Source organism: Ambystoma mexicanum, chromosome 8 (genome assembly GCF_040938575.1).
Source record: "Ambystoma mexicanum isolate Mex_15411 chromosome 8, UKY_AmexF1_1, whole genome shotgun sequence".
NCBI classification, from domain to species: Eukaryota; Metazoa; Chordata; class Amphibia; order Caudata; family Ambystomatidae; genus Ambystoma; species Ambystoma mexicanum.
Window position 1 is genome coordinate 1,529,247,867 of NC_090929.1, and position 19,187 is coordinate 1,529,267,053.

At 43.2% G+C, this 19,187-nt stretch overlaps 1 protein-coding gene across 1 annotated transcript in view; it reads left to right on the forward strand.

Moving 5' to 3' along the window:
• Positions 1 to 19,187, forward strand: part of SORCS3 (sortilin related VPS10 domain containing receptor 3) — a 3,021,596-nt gene that overhangs the window by 1,582,576 nt on the left and 1,419,833 nt on the right. The window contains exon 4 of the mRNA XM_069611752.1: positions 4,890 to 5,048. Within this exon, the coding sequence (XP_069467853.1) occupies positions 4,890 to 5,048 (159 nt within the window). The remainder of the gene's footprint in view (positions 1 to 4,889; positions 5,049 to 19,187) is intronic.

The window sequence follows — 19,187 nt, forward strand, 5'->3', positions numbered from 1 at the left end:
TGAACTTCAAAATTTCCCTTGCACAGCTCCAACACCTATTCCTACTCATTATCCATGAACAATCTAGTACACAGTACATACTTGTAGCAAAACTGCTATTTCTCTTAAAATGGCATCAGCTAATGCCATCCCTCCTTCCAAGATCCACCACCACTGCTGTAATCAAGGAGCATGAGAAACACTGCCGCCTACCTTAGAAATAACACACGCACAACATTTTCCCTTGTCCACCTACCCCTCCATATTAGTGTTTGGTTCCTCTTCCCTCATTTCCCTCCCCACCTTTCGTTCTCAGCTCTCCTGCCAAAAAAAATACATCCAAAAACAACAAAAGACATACTCCTTTAGGAACCACCTTTCACAGTTAAAAAATAGAACTAAAAAAAAATGTATAGGGCCTCATTACACGGTAGGCGGTAAGGGTTAACGGTCACCGGTAAGGGTACCGGTGACCATTAACCCTTACCGCCTTATTACGAAGTCCCTTTGCGGGCTGGTACTTTAACGCCTGCTTTTAGCAGGCGTTTAAAAACAAACCCGCAAAGCGACCTTGGTGCTAATTACAGTACCGCAATTTGCGGTACCGTAATTAGTGCCTTCCCCATTCCCATTATGCCCTATTGGGGCAAAAATGGGAATGGGAAAGGGCCTTGGTGAATGGGGAATTACCGCCCCCGCTCACCTTGGAGTAGGGCGGTAATTCCGCCATCCACCAAGGCGGACACAGTAAAATACCGGTGGCAACCATGGCGCTAATAGCACCATGGTTACCGCCTACCGTGTAATGAGGCCCATAGACTCCATCTACTTTATATTTCTCAGTAAAGTACATAGACTCAATAAGATTTTCCAACATTTCCATTTGCATTTTGTGTTATGCTAATGGAAATATTGTGGCGTTCATCCTCCGTTCCAGGGACTGGAACGGTGGATACTGGCCCAGCATCCCAAGTTATCAGCCCAAGCAAAGCGAGGGTGGATAATGAGGTCTCTGGACCATTATCCCCCATTCCAGTCCCTGAAATGGGGGATCAAGGCCATTAGCACCCTAGGTTCCAAAAGAGGGACTCTGGAGTGCTTAAAAAGAGGATTTTTCTTCCTACACCGGGACGCCTATGGCATCCCGATGTAGGAAGGAAAATCCTTTTCCAAGATGCCCACCATGGAAAGGGAAGGCGAGGGTTCCATACAGGGCACCTCTTCGCTTTCCATGGTAGCCTGCAGAAGGCAAAAAGAAAACCCTATGACCATATTACCACAAGCATATTTTTCTTCCCTTTCAGATCTATTCTAATTTCGAATAACTTCACCACAATGCCAGTCACAGATGGACATGGTCACTTTAATCCTATGTTTTGTCCCTTGTGGTCATGGCCAGTAGCCAGATTATCCGGATCATGACCTTATTCCAAGATCCCGGACAATCTGGCCACTGCACATGGCCACAGGCTACCCCTCAGTCACTAAAGGAATACCGCTATTTTTGTTATCTACATTATGACACTTGTTAAATAATAAAACACTGGCACATTTGCAAAACCATGCTTGTAGGTCCTTGCCAATGCTCCTTACGCAAGTTTGCTGGAAATCCAGCCATGTTTTATTTTTTTCAAAAGTGTCAAATGTATGCACATACAATTGTCATATAACCTAGCCCCCACTTCACAAAATTCATTCAGACTTTACTAAAACATCTATATCTAGATCTATAATCTTTTTGCAAACCTTTGTGTAGATTTGTCAAATGGCACCATATTTATAAGCCTTTACAATATTTTGGGACCGCCCTCTAATTTTGCTACCTCTTGACAGTATCCCACCAAACTTCGCAAAAACATGTATATCTAGATATATTATCAGTTTGCCAAATGGTGTGCAGATTCATCAAATGGCACCTCATTTATAAGGCTTTACATTATTTTGGGACCCCCCCTCTAATTTTACCCCCTCTTCACAAAATCCCACCAAACTTTGCAAAAACATTCATATCTAAATGTATTATCGCTTTCCCAAATTAAGTGAGGATTCATCAAATGGCACCTCATTTATAGGCCTTTACATTACATCACATGTGAAAGTAATATTCCTAAAAAGTCACTGCCTACAAGGGGTTCATTCTATTATGTTGGTAGAAAGATGCCAGGGGTGATTGTGTAATGTTACACATGTAATAACTAGCTCACAAATGTACACTTAATACACACTTGTGCTAAAACAAACAATACATATGCCGACCCAATGCAAATAACTGAGCGGCACATACAGGGAAACTGAAGTAGGGTAGAAATAACTGGCAGCATCCCACAGTTTATCTTCCTGTATACAAATTAATTGTGTTTTTGAGGCCTGCCATTACCCCATGCATGTGCATCATGAGCTGACAGCAGACCCTAACGAAAATACTTTAAGAACAGGCGACAAGGGTAACATTTTGGTATACAGCACCTTTTTACCTTTCATATTGTGCTGGTCAGTGAATAAAACCACCTAGCCTACATTTTTCTATGCACCAAAATAAGTGAGGCACACATGTGATGTCATCAGTGATGTCATCAATGATATTTGTGATGTCATCTTTGATGTCCTGGGTGTTAGTCTTAGCAATGCACGTAGAGGGTGCAAGTTATGGTTGCTTAGCTTATTATAATGGGGGAATGTGCAGTGGTGTTTGGTTGCACTGTGAAGTATAACATTCTTTTAGTGACATTTTTTTACTGAATGCACATATATATGTATGGCAGGGAAGGAAAAGAAAGGGGCTAAACAAGAGATGTCATCAGTGATGTCATCAATGATATTTGTGATGACATCTTTCATGGTCTGGATGTTAGTGTTAGCAGTGCACAGGGGCGGTGGCAGGGTTGGGGGCTTAGTTTACCATAACTGTCGAATATCAGGGGTTTTTCAGATTTAATTTGAAGCATCAAGGGGAGGTGGAAAGTATTTTTGGAGTGAATAACGTCCCCTCAACAAAGTTTTTTTTGGGGTGAATATATATATATATATATACATATATATATATATATATATTACAATATTTTGGAATCTTGTACTATTGCTATTTGGAGTGGTACTGTTATCAAATTCACACCCTTCTTAAGAATATAGCCTGCCCTCAGCCTATGTTAGCATGAAAGGAAACATATATTTATCTCTTCACTCTGCCTCTTTCACATGTATGATTGGTTTGTAGTAGTGTGAGTGATAGTAGACAGTCAGCCACTACTCGTCCTTGTGCTTCTGAAGATCAGTAGTTATTTTGTCACTGTGGTGGGCAGCCATTGGGTTTTCATATAAAATGTGCTGCTTATAGCTTAGCCGTCCATAAAACAAGTGTGCAGTTAATGTTAGAAACACTAATAGGCCTTTTTTAAGTGCTACAAAAATGTAAACTCAACATCAGCTTTTTCAGCTCAAGAGCGTCCAAGCTTTCAAGGAAGCTAGGCAGTCAGAGGCATCCCAAGGGACCTCAAGTGATCTGAAGCAGCAGGCCCAGTTACCTCTCCCATTGGCAGGCATATACATGGAGTGGGATAGCAACAGTAATAGTGATTCCCATCATTCTTCTCCTGGGGCAGGTAGTGTGGTTCCCAGAGAGCTCAAGTGTCCCACCAGTCTGAGGCCTCACTTGTGCACCATGTTTCATTGAGGTCCAAACCCTCTGGTAGGTCTCATGGGAGTCTTGCTGGAGTTGACGTGGTGGTTAGGACGTTCCTCCCAGAGAGGGAAGAGGGTGGCCCTAGCAAAAACAGAAGTGGTTCCTTGTGTGGATCACATTGGCTGCCTCGACCTATTCAAACACATTTGTCAGGGTGTTATTTTTTATTTCTGATGAGAGGCCTATGGGCATGTAGCGTGAAATAAGAAATAAAATACATAAAATGAATAAATAAATAAATAAATAAATAATGTATTTGTGGCAATTCAGCCACTATCTTCCTCTTTTCCTGGCTTCCCTTCAGGTGTACAGATGCCTGCTTCTGTGGAGTGGTGGTCCGCCATTGAACATACCCTGTGGCTTTTCTGATATAGGCAGCTCTTAAAACATTCAGATTGACAGGGTGCCAGACATGCGTTCATGTTAATAACATACTTTAGGCTGCCTTGTGTTTGCCACTAACGTTCTCTCTGTTGTGGTACACATATGGCAATTGGTCAGAAGCAACCTAAGGCAGCATTACACATGTTTTGAGACTTCAAAGGCCACTCAATGCGTGTGCTGTGGAAAATAATAGCATAGCTAGCAAACTCTAAGTGCTAATATTTGGCTCTTCATATGCAGTGTTTTTGGGATTTATTATGTATGGTGCAGCACATTTGAGTGAAAACATTATACATTTGTTATGCAATACATTTCCACGGCCTTGATTGCTAGCAGTGATGTGCTTAACCATTGAGCCATCATGTCCGCTTTGTTTTTCATAGCAACCTCCCCATCTTTTTCATAAAGAAAAGCGTCTCTGAAATGCACTGCGACTGTAAAGATTAATTCAAAGGACCTCGTTCACCCAGTGATTTGAACCTGACGTTTACAGTACAAACTTAATAAAAGCAATCAAAATACACTAAATAAAACAAATTATATATAACAAGTTGATTTTCATTCTATTATTATTGTCATTATTATTATTATTATTATTATTATTATTATTATTATTATTATTATTATTATTACTAGTATTTATTTAGTATGGAACCTAAGTAATATGCTGTCAAGTGTACAATGATCAACAACTTCTGTCACCCCAACCCTGATCAATAATGCTGTCAATTTTTTTTAAAAAAAAGACGTGGCTGGCAGTGATTTGCCATTGATATCATACTTTGATTCCATTAGTCTGTTTCTGTTCCTAAGTGTCTCTTTTTATCCTCTGTATCCTCCTCTTTAGATAATGCTCCTCAGTGACCCAGAAATTGAGAGCAGTATCTTGATCAGCTCAGATGAAGGTGCAACCTATCAGAAGTTCCGGCTGAATTTTTACATTCAGAGTCTCCTTTTCCATCCCAAGCAAGAAGACTGGATTCTGGCCTACAGCCTGGACCAGAAGGTGAGAACTTTGCCTTGCATGTTTATAGCACATGACCTGGTAGTCCTCGGCCACACTTTTCTGAAAATGCAGATATTAATATATTGCATTTCTCTATCCATCAATATGGACTTGTTTCAACTGCCCAATTGCATCTGTAGCGTCTGGCAGGCATAAGCAACACACTGCATTTGACTTTCCCACAAGACATTGTTTTCTCACTCCCTCCTCCCTTAAATCAAATCAAATCAAAAGAATACACCATATACTAAATTACTTAGTCAATTGTGTATTCAATGCCTAAGGGCCCAATTCACAAAGATTAGCACTGGAGCAAACCAGGAGCTACCCTTGCATTTCATATTTACTGATGGTTCATCATGCCTAATGCACAAAGCGTAAGACTAGAGGAAATCTGGAGTGACCTTGAGCATCTCTAAGATGTCCTTGAGCACATCTTTGTGAATCATATTTGCACAACAGAATCCTGAAGATGTTCCCAAGCAGCTCCAGATGACCTTCAGTTTTAGGCTTTGTCAATAAGGTGTAGGGTAGTTGGAGCAAATCAGAGATTCTAAGGGCATCCCTTGATTTTATCCAAAACAAATATTTGGGAAGTTGCCGCTGAATGTTTAATGTAACCAGAACACGTGACTGACGATGATAGGATGAAACACGTTTTATTGAACCCAGGCTGTCCATATGTTGCATTTTCTAAGTGGTGGGAATGTTTTCCACATTGGTAGACCCGGGAAAGAGTAACTATTCAAAGCATGCAGCATATGAACCTTTTTCTGTGATGTGTCAAACATGTTGAAGGAGCGGGAGCTTTGCTGTAACAGCAGAGCATCTGGGCTGTTGCTAGATAGTGGTATGATGCATTGGCGGCCATTTTGCCTCTAGGGTGGATTTTTGTTCAACAGACGTCTTTGGAATGATGGTACCCGGGGATGACAGATTTTCTAATCATAAAGCAGATTTGGGAAAAGACTCCAGCACCCGGCACTCTTTCTTGTTGACAACTTTGCATAAAGCCGCCTTGTGACTTAGAGCTCTGGTTTGTAATAAAATGTATCTGTTGAAGTGCTGTCACCATCCAGCTCTTTTAAATCAATGGCTGGGAAGGGGAGCATAATGATCCAGGTGCATTTGCTAAGAAGCTATAAAACATGTTTTATTTTATCTGTTAAGATTATGGAGGTGTTTTACGCCTAGGAATATTGAGAGCTTTGAGGTTATATAAAGGTTTAGAGATGAGAGTGGCAGAAGTTTTATTAGGCAGAGCTCGGAACGAGCAAAGATGTGAAAAATGAAATAGAGCGGAAGTAGCGATTTCGCCATCGCAAATCGTTTTCTTAAAGCTGCTGTAAAGGTTTTTTTTTTCCTCCAATCACGAGCAAATAAAATAGATGTGTGCTGCAAAACTTTGCAACTTGTTTGATTTTCTACATTTTATCGACCGAGAGAAATGAATTCAGTGGGATGAGCCTTAAGTCAGATGTGTGCCATCATAAAACATAATTCTGAGGCTGAAGTTGAGAGAAGCAGGATGAAGGAGTCAATGAGAACATAGAGGGGTTAGGCGATAAACAATTTGGCAATGCCTCTTCTTGGTTGTGCATCCAAGTGCTTTAAATGGCCACACAACACTACATCTCCTCCCTGCTATAAAAAATATAATTTGATGATAGAAAAGGTCCAGCAGGCAGCCTATTCCCATTACCTTATGATGATGTTGAAACGCTACTTTACCTGAACGTTAACTGCTAAGCCTGGACTTTCTCAGACGCATAATTAGCATCCCACCATATTCATATATAGACAATGAATAATTATCAACCGTAAACATTCCTTAGCTACATTCTCTCAAGTTCTGAACATTTCAAAAAGAATGTTTTCAGCATGAGTCCTTTTTACTCCTATTGATTGCTCATATAAGAGACCAACTCATTCCTGGGCTAATCCTTACGAGTTTTCTGAATTGTATACAAGAACTGGTGGTGTCGTGATAATGTGATGGCATGGCTAGAGAATGGTGCTGGTCTGGAAGAATGAAGACAAGGTCATATTCCCTCCCAGGGGGACATAAATGTCATATCATATCCCCCAATTAAAATTAATTTATGCATCCTGAGATGCCCTTAAATGTAGCCCTCAAATGTATTGTGGTTATATATGCAGTGCTAAAGCCCCTGTTAATGTGTCTTACCTTGACCCCCCCCCTCTCTTACAACAACATTTATCTAAGCATCAACAGTGTGGATCAGCGTGACAGAGACAATTCAATCTTCATGGCGGGACTGCATTATTGTGCTAGTTCACAAGAAAAAGGAGTCACGCAGAAACTGGCAACTACCGTTTTCAGCCATTTTAGATGCCCTGGCGAAGATCTTTGCCAGAGTCCTGTTAGAAGAGCTAGTAGTTTGGGCAGATAGCAATAACATCATTCTGTTTAATCAAATGGGATTTCGGAAGGGCCTTAATACTACCACAAATGGTCTGGCCTTGACCACCATTGTTCAGCAGGCTTGGTCTATACACAACACTCCTGTTTTTGTGCCATGTATTGATTTTAGCACAGCCTTTGATCCCATGGATTGGGTGCAGGCTATGAAGGGAGCTGCGCAGTAGGAACATCCTTCTTGGCCTGTTAAAAATGATCATCTCCCTCTATGAGCAAACCCAAATTAAAGTTTGCCCTGGCCAACTTGGTGCCCTGACCAGCTGGCTACCAAAAAAGAAGGGTCTTAAGCAGGGGTGCATCTTGGCACCAATGCTGTTTAACCTTTACTTGCTAGATATTGCCGTCACTAACCCATCCAAAATACCACTGAAACTAGGCGATACTCCTATACAATGGATGGGGTATGTGGACAACCTTGTTCTCTCTGACCTTACTCCTGTTGGGTTGCCATCTTCATTAAGTTCTCCGAAATCACATTCAGAAATAACTCCCTTAAAGTGAATATTGCCAAAACTAAAGTCATGACTTTCAGTTCCTCAAATAAAAAGGTGCAAACAATTAATTGGGACATGGATGGGGAGGTGATTGAAGAAGTTCCTGGTTATAAATATCTGGGAATATATTTGGACTCCAGGTTGCGACGTGTTATACACCTTGAATGCACTAAGACCAATATGTGCCAGAAAGCTGGTTCTATCTTCTCTTTCACCGTGAGGGGCAGGGGTTACTCTGTTGGAGCCCTGTCTAAACTATACCAGGCCACAAAAATACCAATTTCTTTGTATGGTGCTGATATTTGGGCTTTTAGGATTATGACAGAGCTGAGAAAACTGGAGACAGTGATCTTGATATAATGTGATATGATATGATATGGCATTTATAACGCGCCTGTACACAAGTGTTTCTAGGCGTGACAAGACAAGGAGGGGGAAACAAAGGGAGGACAAAACAACAATCTTACTAGGCCTTGTGTCATTCATATAACTGAAGTGCATGGAAGAGGAAACGAGGGGGGAATTAAAGCAGAGGAGGGCATGGGAGAAGTGCCAGGGGGGAGGGGAACAGAGAAGTGCAGCTAGATCAATAAGTGAAGCCAGCAGGTGGCTCATAAGTGCAGTGAGAAGGGACTGCAGGGTTGCAGGAACACACCGTTAAGTGATGGGGGAGCCCAGAGGCAGTGCAAGGGCAATGGGACAAGCAGGAGCTTGGACCTGAGTCCAGGGGGTATCCAGGTGGCCAGTGCGTGGAGCAGTCAGGTACATCAGCAGGGGAGAGAAAGAGAGAAAGTGGAAGTGAAAAAGAAGGTGTTGAGTTTCTTCCTGAACCAGAGGTGGTTCTGCTCAAGTTTGAGAGCGGCAGGGAGGCTGTTCCAGAGGGATGTCCACACAGAGGAGAGAGATCTGCCGCCAACTCTCTGCTTGTTGCAGGGTCTGGCCATCAGAGAGTAGGAGGTGATATTGATATTTTATTCCTATTGCGCTCATACACAAGTGTTTCAGAGCGCAACAAGGCAAGGGAGGGGCCTGGGGAGAACGAAACATCAATCTTACAAGGCCCAGTGACATTGAGAATGCGCAACTGCATGGGAGAGGGGAGGGGAAAAGTGCATGGAAGGGGGGAGAAGTGGAAAATGTGAAGCAGAGGAGAAACAGATACGTAATAATACATAAATAATAAAGGCAACAAACACAGCGGTAGTGCAGCCAGCAATTTGCAAGTGCTAGTTTTAAGGCAGCAGACAGGGTAGGTCTGATGAGTGCAGGAAGAAATGGGGGGGGGCCGTATGGGTACAGATACAGACCCCAGTGCAAGGGATGGCCCGAAGGCAGTGTGGGTGGGTGTCAGGCTGAGCAGATACCTGGGCCCCGAGGACAGAGGGTGGTCAGGTGCACAGTGCCAAGGGAGAACAGATCATCAGGGGAGAGAGAAAGAAAAGACAGAAGAAAAGAGGAAGGTCTTGAGGTGCTTCCGGAACCAGAGATGGTTCTCCTCAAGTTTTAGAGTGGCAGGGAGGCTGTTCCAGAGGGAGGCCCCAGCCGAAGACAGAGATCTTCCCCCAGCTTGTTTCTTTGAAAACGACTGACCCTGAGGGAGTTAGAAGTAGAGGAGCGAAGAGCTCGAGAGAGGAGGTATTTGGGGAGGGAAAGCTGGAGGTATTTTGTACCCATGCCCCAGAAAGCCTTGTGGACAATGCAGAGGGTTTTTAATGTAATCCTTGCATCCACTGGGAGCCAATGGACAGATTTCAGAGCTGGAGAGTAGAGGCAGGTTGATTTAGAAAGAGGCTGATACAATAGTCCAACCTAGAGAGAACCAGAGCTTGGGATACCATGAGCTTCTGGGGGAAGGAGAGGAAAGGCAGAGTACCTCTGAGGAGGTGCAGTAGGAAGTGTAATTTTTTAGAGACCTCAGATATGTGGGCGAAGAAGGAAAGGGTGGAGTCAAACATGACCCCGAGGTTCTTAGCCTCGCAGGTGGGGGTAGGAGGAGGGCCAAGGGAAGCCGGCCAGAGAGTGAGGGGAAAGGATGGTGAATGTGTTCCGATGAGGAGGATCTCTGCCTTGCTGGCATTCAGACAAAGGTCATGGGCCGGGACACCAATCGTGAATGGCAGTTAGGCAATCAGAGATGAGAGAGGGAGATGAGGTGGCAGAGGGCAGCCTGAAAATGAGTTGTGTCATCAGCCTAGCACTGGAAAATCGAGCAGAGAATGGCAATGCAGTGGGCCAGAGTTGCCAGGTATTGGTTGAAAAGCCAGGGTGAGAGGTCTGACCCCTGGGGAACACCACAAGTAGAGAGGAAGATAGATGATAGGAAGGACCCAAGTTGGACCTGGGAGGGTCGAACTGGGAGGAAAGAGGTCAGCCAGGCCAGAGCCTAATCAGTGATACCCAGATTTTCACAGAGACGGTTGAGCAGGATGGTATGGTTGACCCTGTTGAAGGCAGAAGAGAGATCGAGGAGGATGAGGACAGAGGAATGTTAGAGTCAAGGTTGGAGAGCAGATCTTCACGGATGTTCAGGAGAGCAGTTTCCATGCTTTTTGCAGCTCTGAAGCCAGACTGTTGGTCATGGAGACAGTCTACAGAATTGGAATGACGGTTAAGCTGAGAGATGGCCAACTTTTCCAGGAGGTTGCCCAGAAAGGGAGTAATGGAAATTGGGCAATAGTTAGCTGGACAAGAATGATCAGTTGTGGGTTTCTTGAGAAGAGGATGAACGAGGGAGTGCTTCAGAGGGGAGGGGAAGGATCCTGAGGCGAAGGAGTGGTTGCAAAAATCAGCAAGTGCTGGATCAAGGGTGTCAATGTGTTCCTTGATGGTTTTAGAGGAACAGGGATTAACCTGTTTTGACGAGGATTTCATAGATCGGACTTGTCCAGTGACCTTGTCAGGAGAGAAAAGAGGAAAGGACGAGAAGGATGGTGGAGGGGTAGCTAAAGAAGGGTCAGCAAGCACATATGAGAGGGGAGAGGAGGGATGGGGTTGGAGAGGGTGGACAGGATGTCCTGGTTTTTTTAAATCAAGTGAGAGGCAAGGGCATTGCAAAGAGCCTTGGAGGCACAGGGCATTGTCCATGTCAACAAGGTAGAGGTTAAAGTGTATGGGTGCCAGATTGCAACCTGCTTTAAGCCTCATGAGTGGGAATCCACGCTGTGGTGTTGCCATGTTGGTCCATCCTGATCTTAACTTGAGTGTCTTCATGGAGAGAGATAATCATACTCAGTAGACCTGATAGAATGCCCCATCCTGCCAATTTGTGCCAAAGACGGTTACGATCAAAGGTGTCGAAAGCAGCGCTGAGATCTATGAAGGCCCTATAGGCCAGTGTTTTTCTTACTGTCCAGGCCTGCTGGATGATTGTGGTGAAGGCCAAGATGTTAGTGGTGGTGTTGTGGCCCTTCCAAAATCGATGATTGGTTAGGGAGGATAATATTACGAGCCTCAGCTCATGTTTCCAGTTCCAGGAGAAGAATTATTGTGAAGATTGTTGCCAGTGCGTCAAAGATAGCCAAGATCCGATAACTACCTAGATCTGCTGGACTCCCATTTGGTAGACTGGAACAACAATACTATCATGCCAGGAGGACGGAATTTTCTCTGAGATTCCGATAGCGGACAACAGGATGTGTAGACCTCCTGACCAGGTGTCAGTTACAGCTTTTATGAGAGAACTACATACTTCATCCAGTCCTGGTGCCCTTGAGGCATTGGTGGCTTTACTAAGGCTAAGGAGGTCTCCAGGCATTTGGCAGTAGGACCAGAAATGATGTTGGTCAGGGTTGTTTGGTGAGTTTCCTGGGACAGCCCCTAGGACCTTTTCAATGTGTGCCTTCCATGCTGATTCTGTTACACTGTTTAAACTGCGGTTTCCCTTGTTCTCCGAGGTCCCGTCTCCAATAATCTGCCAAAAGTTAAAAACATCATTTGTTTGGAAGGCAAATTCCAGGGCTTTCCATTTGTTGCATTGAGTCTGGTACTTGTGCCTTCTCAGCCAGATGGAATACATTTTTTTTGCTTCTTTGTGTTTTCGGCTATGCAGAGTGGGCAAGAATACGTAACTTACTCCTTAGGGCCCTTTTTCTTTCTCCTATGGCCTTATCATAAGGGGTGACGATGATGCCAACTCTTTTGGACAACTTAGTTTTGACGATGCTCCAATCAAAGAAGTTCTCCACCATGTCTACAAAAGCTTTGAGTGCTGTCCTTGCAAGCTCATCACTCATTGATGTGTTCATTTCCTGAAATGTCTCCCCGTATGAGGTGATTGCATAGGACGTGGCTGGTATGGATTTTTCAATATTAGAGTTCTTCCAAGAGATCCAGTTCAGGGCACTGTTTACAGACAGAGTGCCAGATTGTGCAGCACTGTGGGGTAGCCCAGGGAAGTTTAGTCTCACTATGAGAGGATAGTGATTGCTTTCATGTCTGTGTGAAACACACATGTCTTCAATTATAGGCACATTGGGAGACAAAAACCTGGTGCAGTATGCTGCTCGATGTGCCACTTACACGAGTGAAGTTAGGAGGGGAGTCGGAGTGAACCACCCCATTGACCATGGAGAGCCAAGCTTCAACCATCAAACAGATCCACCTTAGCCCCTGGTTGACATTATTCAAAGCATTCCTCTGAAGCAATGATGCAGAGACTAATAAGTTGCTATCCTCAGATTGGGAGAAGTTTGGAATGGGTGCATTAAAGTCACTGCAAACCAGTATGGAACTAGTCGTGTTCAATTGGTGGAGTGATTCTTCCAGATCCCTCATCACCGCGTGATGGCTCTTGGTATACGGCGGTACGTAGATGTTAATGATGCATAGCTCACAAGTAGACACTTTATGTTGGTCTTGAGGTAGAATGATTTTCCCAATAATTATGTTGCGAGAAGAAGTCGGTATCTCCTCCATTATGATTGGACTTCTTACTCCCAGTGTCAGGTCCCCTTTGGTACGTCCTCATGTACCCTGAACTCTAGGAATGGTTATCAAGTGACATCTGTCCACTACTAAGGGATTTGTCAGCCAGGTTTCCCGTAAAGCTATTATGCTCAATCATTCTATTTTCTCTAGTAAGCCATCGTCATTGAGCAGATGTGATGAGCCTTGTGTGTTCCAGTTTACCAGGAGAAACTGGGGTACAGACCCAGGGTTAGGATCATGGGTCCCCCAGACAGGCCACCATATTAGTCAACCACAACCAATGCAACTTCTAGAGTAGTTTCACCTTTGTGGTGGCTTTTCGCTGCAAATCAAAATGGGTAAAATTCTTGAGAAAGGAGAGAAAGAAAAAAGGAGGAAGTCTGAGATGCAAATCATACTTTCACATAGTAAGAATGTTAATAGTGATGAATTCTAATTAGTACCCAGTGAGAGCCAATCAGATTGTTACACGCAATCTGATTGGCCTTAGGAGGGGCTTTATCTGACGCAGAATCCCTCGAAGTTTAAACTTCCTTCATATCCCCAGCGTGGGGTGTGTGGGATGTATCAACGCACTCATCCAAGCCCTGCAAAATCAATGTGCATTGCTGGCAGCAGAAACATCATAATGGCCGCCGGAAAGCATGCGGAGATTGTCAACCACAGCAGAAAAACCCTGCTAGGGTGGACAATACCCCAGGCATGTTTTAACCTTACCGTCGGCTAATCAACCTTACACTGGGCATTTGATTTTGCAAAGTCAACTCTCAACCAATATAAGGGCTATTTCGAATCGGGGTATGACTCACCTGATAATTCAAATTGTCTTCCAAGACACAATTCGTCCGTATACTAACGCAACCAATGATGTCGTGTCTGTGTATCTTGGCTCTGCCTCGTTTCGGAACCCTCACTTCCTTGTTCTCTGGCCAGGCACGTCGATCAGGGATCAGATGTGTGCAGATCTGCAAAGGAGTCTCCCATCACTTATACAGGGCACCCACGACATCTTTTGATCCTGGCTCGATCGTCCCTTCCTCGCCGTTCTCTCTGCCTTTCTTATTTTACAACGTACATGATGGAACATGTGGGGGAGGGTCCCTATTCGGGCGCCATCTTGAAGGGGCCCCTAGGGGATCTTTGCGTAGTGGAAACAAGGCAAATCACCACACACAAACTGATACTCTAGACACGAGGTTGTATTCCCAAAAGCTAGGGTTTCTTGCAAAGCAAATAGTCTCAGTTGGCGAACTCGGTCTCACGACCCACGACATGTGTCTCCAGACCTCCACAGAAGTTCTTCCCCGCCTCACACAACCATTGCTTGATGCACACAATCCAGCTATTTCCAGTTCGTTCATTGGTCGTCCTTACTTTGCAAAGATAGTAGATTCTTCCACCTACGTTCAGCTCCAGTCTTTCCTAATGCATGGTCATATCTTGGACAATAATCAAGCAGGCTAACTATAGGCAAAGAAACTGTGGCTGTGGCATCATGCATGGCATCTGAGGCATGATTGGTCAATCATTGATAGGGCACAGGCTTGCCCATGAAGCTTAATCCTTTATCAGGAGCAAGTACTGTGGGTCAGTAAATACCACAGCCCAGTGCAACTGCTGTGTTTAGACTACACTAGACGATTTTTTCCAATGTAAGTTCACTCTTTTCTGCTTTTTTCATCATGGCTCGAACAGGGATGTTTGCAGTGGTCTGAAATGATCCAAAGATTTTTTCTCGGGAGTTTTCTCCTACTTGAGGATCAAAAGTAATTCTTATTGAGTAGTGATCCGAGTGAAACAGAAAGAGCCTGCCCTACAAAAGACTGGTTTATGAGGGAGGCCACAGTCGATGAGCATGCATGTGTGTTCCTCTAAAGAGGGAGGTTTCGTTTCAATCCCTATTCTTAAGTGGAGAGACGCTTTCCAAGCTCACTGTTGTTTCCTGTTCATTGATGCCCTATGGTAATGTATACATATATAAATGCAGATCGGATGATGATTGTATTGTTGTCATGGATGAAGTCATCTTTTGTGTGACTTTTTTTTAATGAAGCTTCGGGCGGCGGTGTCCATTTTGCTAGACGTTCTGTTGGAGCCATTGCTTGCCTGCTGTGTTTAGGCTTTTAAATGCATTCAGTTAGATGCAATGGTCAGACACTGCTGATGGGGGAAAGTTAATGCCCTGGCTACTGGAATAAAGGAAGTGGCTTTTCAGTCTGTCCAGTGGTTTTCTGACTAATTCAAGCTGTGACACACATCACGTTTGAGTGATTCTTTGAGTTTCCTGTGCACGGGTATTCTCGGATATGGCACCCCAAATCGCTGTAATTAGGGTTGCCTGCTACACTTCACTGATGAGGAAGAATGAGTTTGAGACACAAACAGTTGCTGCTTTTGGTCCCATAAATAATAAGGGGTTGATTCATCAATATGTACTGGACTGCCTCTTGGGGGCTGTGAACAAGTCTAGTTCGAATATGTTATTATTTCCCGTCTGTAGAGTCAGTAGCGAAAAGAGTACAGCAAAGGCGGCTTTTCAGCTGTTAGGAGTGATTCAGAGCGTTCAATGAATCCCGCGTGGATGATTTTGATGTGTCACCCTAAGTGACATGCAGCGTGACACATGTAAGCGCATAATCACCATGCACTCCAAGCTACATGTCACATAGGCTTAAATATGTTTAAGATTGCTCTGGTCCTATGTGAAAGGGATATGACCTACCATTTCCTCCTGGATTGAAGCTTTTGGACTGTGTGCAAGACATATTTGTACCAGGTGTTCCCCTCATGTAATCTCACAGATGCTATGAATAACAGTGGAACGCAAAGTTGGACAGAGGTATTTCCACTGGTTATGAGTGATACTTCCAAATGGAATGTACCAGTATTCTTGGGTCACCCTCATTAAGTTAGGGGGCTCTGTGAGCAAAAGTCACTTTTGAGTCTTTAATCCCAACATGAACCTCCTCTAGGAATCCACAGCCTGCACTTAAACCACAGTCACAAAAAGAAAAACATACTATTTCTGTTGCTAGAAAGCCCAGGCCAGAAAAAGGCAAAAAACACAGAACAACATGAATGACATTCAGGCACGTCAGTTAGGGTTTGCTAGGGGTCGCAACTGTGATCCCTGTGGTCTCCCTTGCTAACCCTAAAAATTAAAAATAATACGTTTTTTTTTTGTTTTTTTGTTTTTTTTTGTTAATGCAAGGTCCTGGCCTGTTTCCAGCACCCTGTGAATTTTCTTCTGGATTGGCTGGTTTTCTTGTTCAGGCCCCTTAAAAAAAAAAGAAAAAAAAAAGAACAGGGGTTTTACAAGTCTAACACTTTCAGCAGTGTCCCTAAATCAGAAAGAATAGGAATATCAAATAATGTGTCTTTTTGTAATTCTATGCAATGGTTTCTAGACTCATTAAAGGTTTATTTCAGGCACACTTCAGGGGGTGAGTCACGGATTTAGTCTGTTCTTGAACATCTTAAGTCAGCCTTTCATCCTTCTGAGGTCGATAAATGAGTACCAACACACGGTTGGGTGATATTGTATGTATGTTTGTTCTATTTAAAGCGCTTAAGCGTAAGAGCTATATAATAACACATCATTATTATTTGGCCATGGACCTCTGCTTGCATTCACAGTAGTTTGGTAATATGGACCTATACACACTGATATTAACAATAGATATGGTGATCCATCTTGTATGAAATGTATATCACATTATAGTGATATTGTAACCATATTTTTCGTAGTGTAGTTACGAGCAATGTAATGTGATGACAATTTCTGTTTTGTGAAGGGGTGAAAGGTCGTGTTCCATCGCTTCCTGTAATATCACTTCTGCTACCCCTGGCATTTTGGTGAAATGACTCCCTGAATGACATGGCATTCTGTTGTTCCAGAGTTTGTGCAAATAGGCTTCAGCAGGACTACAATCTGTGGAGTCTAGTTACAGTCCTGGATGTTTCAATGTGTCACAGTGGAAAAACAAAAGTGAGTATGGGCCTGGTTTACAAAAGGGTTTTACAATGACACAATCCCATTGGAAAACACTTTGGCAATCAGGCCCTATGACTATTGTCTTCTGCGAATGAAAAACATTACAGAGAACTACAATCATAGATAGGGATCTTTAAACACACATTTGAAAGCTGCACACAAATGCTCAATGCACAGCGTAAACACTGAAATATAAAGTTTTAAACACGCTAAACAAATCTAAATCTTTAATATGTTAATGAAAGAAGGAGGTGAAACCACTTAACTTCATTTTCCAATCATGAATACGCATCAGCTCCTTGAATTAAAGGAAGTCTGAAAGGGAGATGGTGTGTGTACAATTTGTCAAAAGGAAGACCTTTTTTCAGAGGAATTTTCTGACTAAAGCTGCATGCAAATTCATCAAATCAGGCCTAGCTTTAATGCCAAGCCATGATGAGTATTTTTATAATCCTAATTAGTGCTAGTCATTTAGTCTCGCAATTTCCCCCAATCTAGCCAATTTGAAATTAAAATAGATGCCTTGATTACAAAACTCATTAGCAAAGAAGCACCCTCCTCACTAACCTTCTCATTTTAAATGCACAAGCTGGATGAAGTGCCGTGCTCTTCTGCTACAGCGTCAATTGCCATAAGTGAAGTGAGTCTTAATTGGGGCCTTTGAGGAGTGTTTGTTTTACTGGGAGTCCCATTTCAAAGCCGATTCCACTCATTACACAGAACAAAAGCAACTTTTAAAAGGAATTAATCACGTCAAGTTGGCATACATGCTAATGTCTTTTAAGTGTAATGTCACATTTGTTTACATTTCAAGGCTTGATGTGCAATTATCAGGAAGACATAATGCACGCATGGTCGAAAAAAAGAAAAACAACAAAGAAGTGGGGATTTCACAGACATGATGTGTATTAATAATGCAAACAGTCAGAAGCAAGGCAATGCATGGCATTGATGGGTTTCAGTGTGCATAGATGTGAGAGGCAACGAGAGAAAGATTGGATCACATCAGCGCCAATCAAACCATGAATAAGCTCTCTTGCCCTAACACACTCCCCACATCCGTGGCTAACCACTCCCAACTAACCACTCCCAAAGCGGTGCAGGGCATCAGACCCCTTAGAATAATATACTTGCATATTTCTCCACCAAACCACACATTTGCCTAACCCACTGCGCAGCAATGACCACGCTTTTCTTACAGAGCCACCTGCATCAAGGCTAACAATAGTGTCAGTAGGGTGCTACACAAGATCACTTACATTGCATTACATTACTTCTTGTTGTGTAACTTGTGGGAGTACAACATTGGCATGATCCACTAGGTGTTTTGATTTTCAAACACATCCATGCTGAGTAAGGAAGTTCAATGGGGTTAGTACAGTAAATAGAGATGAAGGTGTGCATTTTCAATTCTGGCAGAGCCCACTTAGCTGTTAATCTTTTTGGGGTTAGAAAAATGAGCATGACTCAAATGAGTAAATCAAGGACTCCTATAGGGTATGGTCAGTTTGTATGTGTGCTTTGGCACCTTCTATAATGTATTTCAGATATCTGCAATCCCAGTTGATATAGGTTTTACCCTACACCTATTAAACAATTACAATCAACAATCACATACACTGGAATGACTATGCCACTCCAATTATAATGTTAAAAAGAATGAATTTCCATTAATTGACAAAAGAAGATATTATATCTAAGAATGCAACTCTAGATTGACCCCCACACTACTGATATAACTGTGCAGTGTGCCCTTAAATAATTCTTGTCAACATGTGTTTCGACCCCTAGGTCTTTCTCAAGACTTTAGTACTCTTAAAGGCACATTTTCATCTCATGTCCTTTAACTACTATGCTGCGTACTGTACAGTGATTACTTATATGTCTACATGTCAAATAGTCATGCAATTCATCACATAACGTGTTAGCTAGACTCTGGGCATCACTTATTTGCCGCCCTGTCACTAACTCGTGAGGGGTGAGGTGATAGTCTGACGCATGCTGATTCCGAAGGGCACATTAAGCATGGAGTAGGCAGTATAGCCATCCCTTCTTCAAAGTCTATTTAATCTTGGCAATCTTTTCCTTAAGGAGGCTGTTGAGTCTCACATATCCTGTATGCTTGTGGGTGAGGGTGGGTATGTGCCCAGTGTGCTTCATGTTGCTGGCAGGCCAGTGAAGTTGAGGTACACTGTTGGTCAAAATTTAACTGGTAGGGGGTTATTTTATCAGGGCCAGGCTGGGGTGGTGTTGGATGTGAGGGGGTCTGGTAGTTGCTGTCA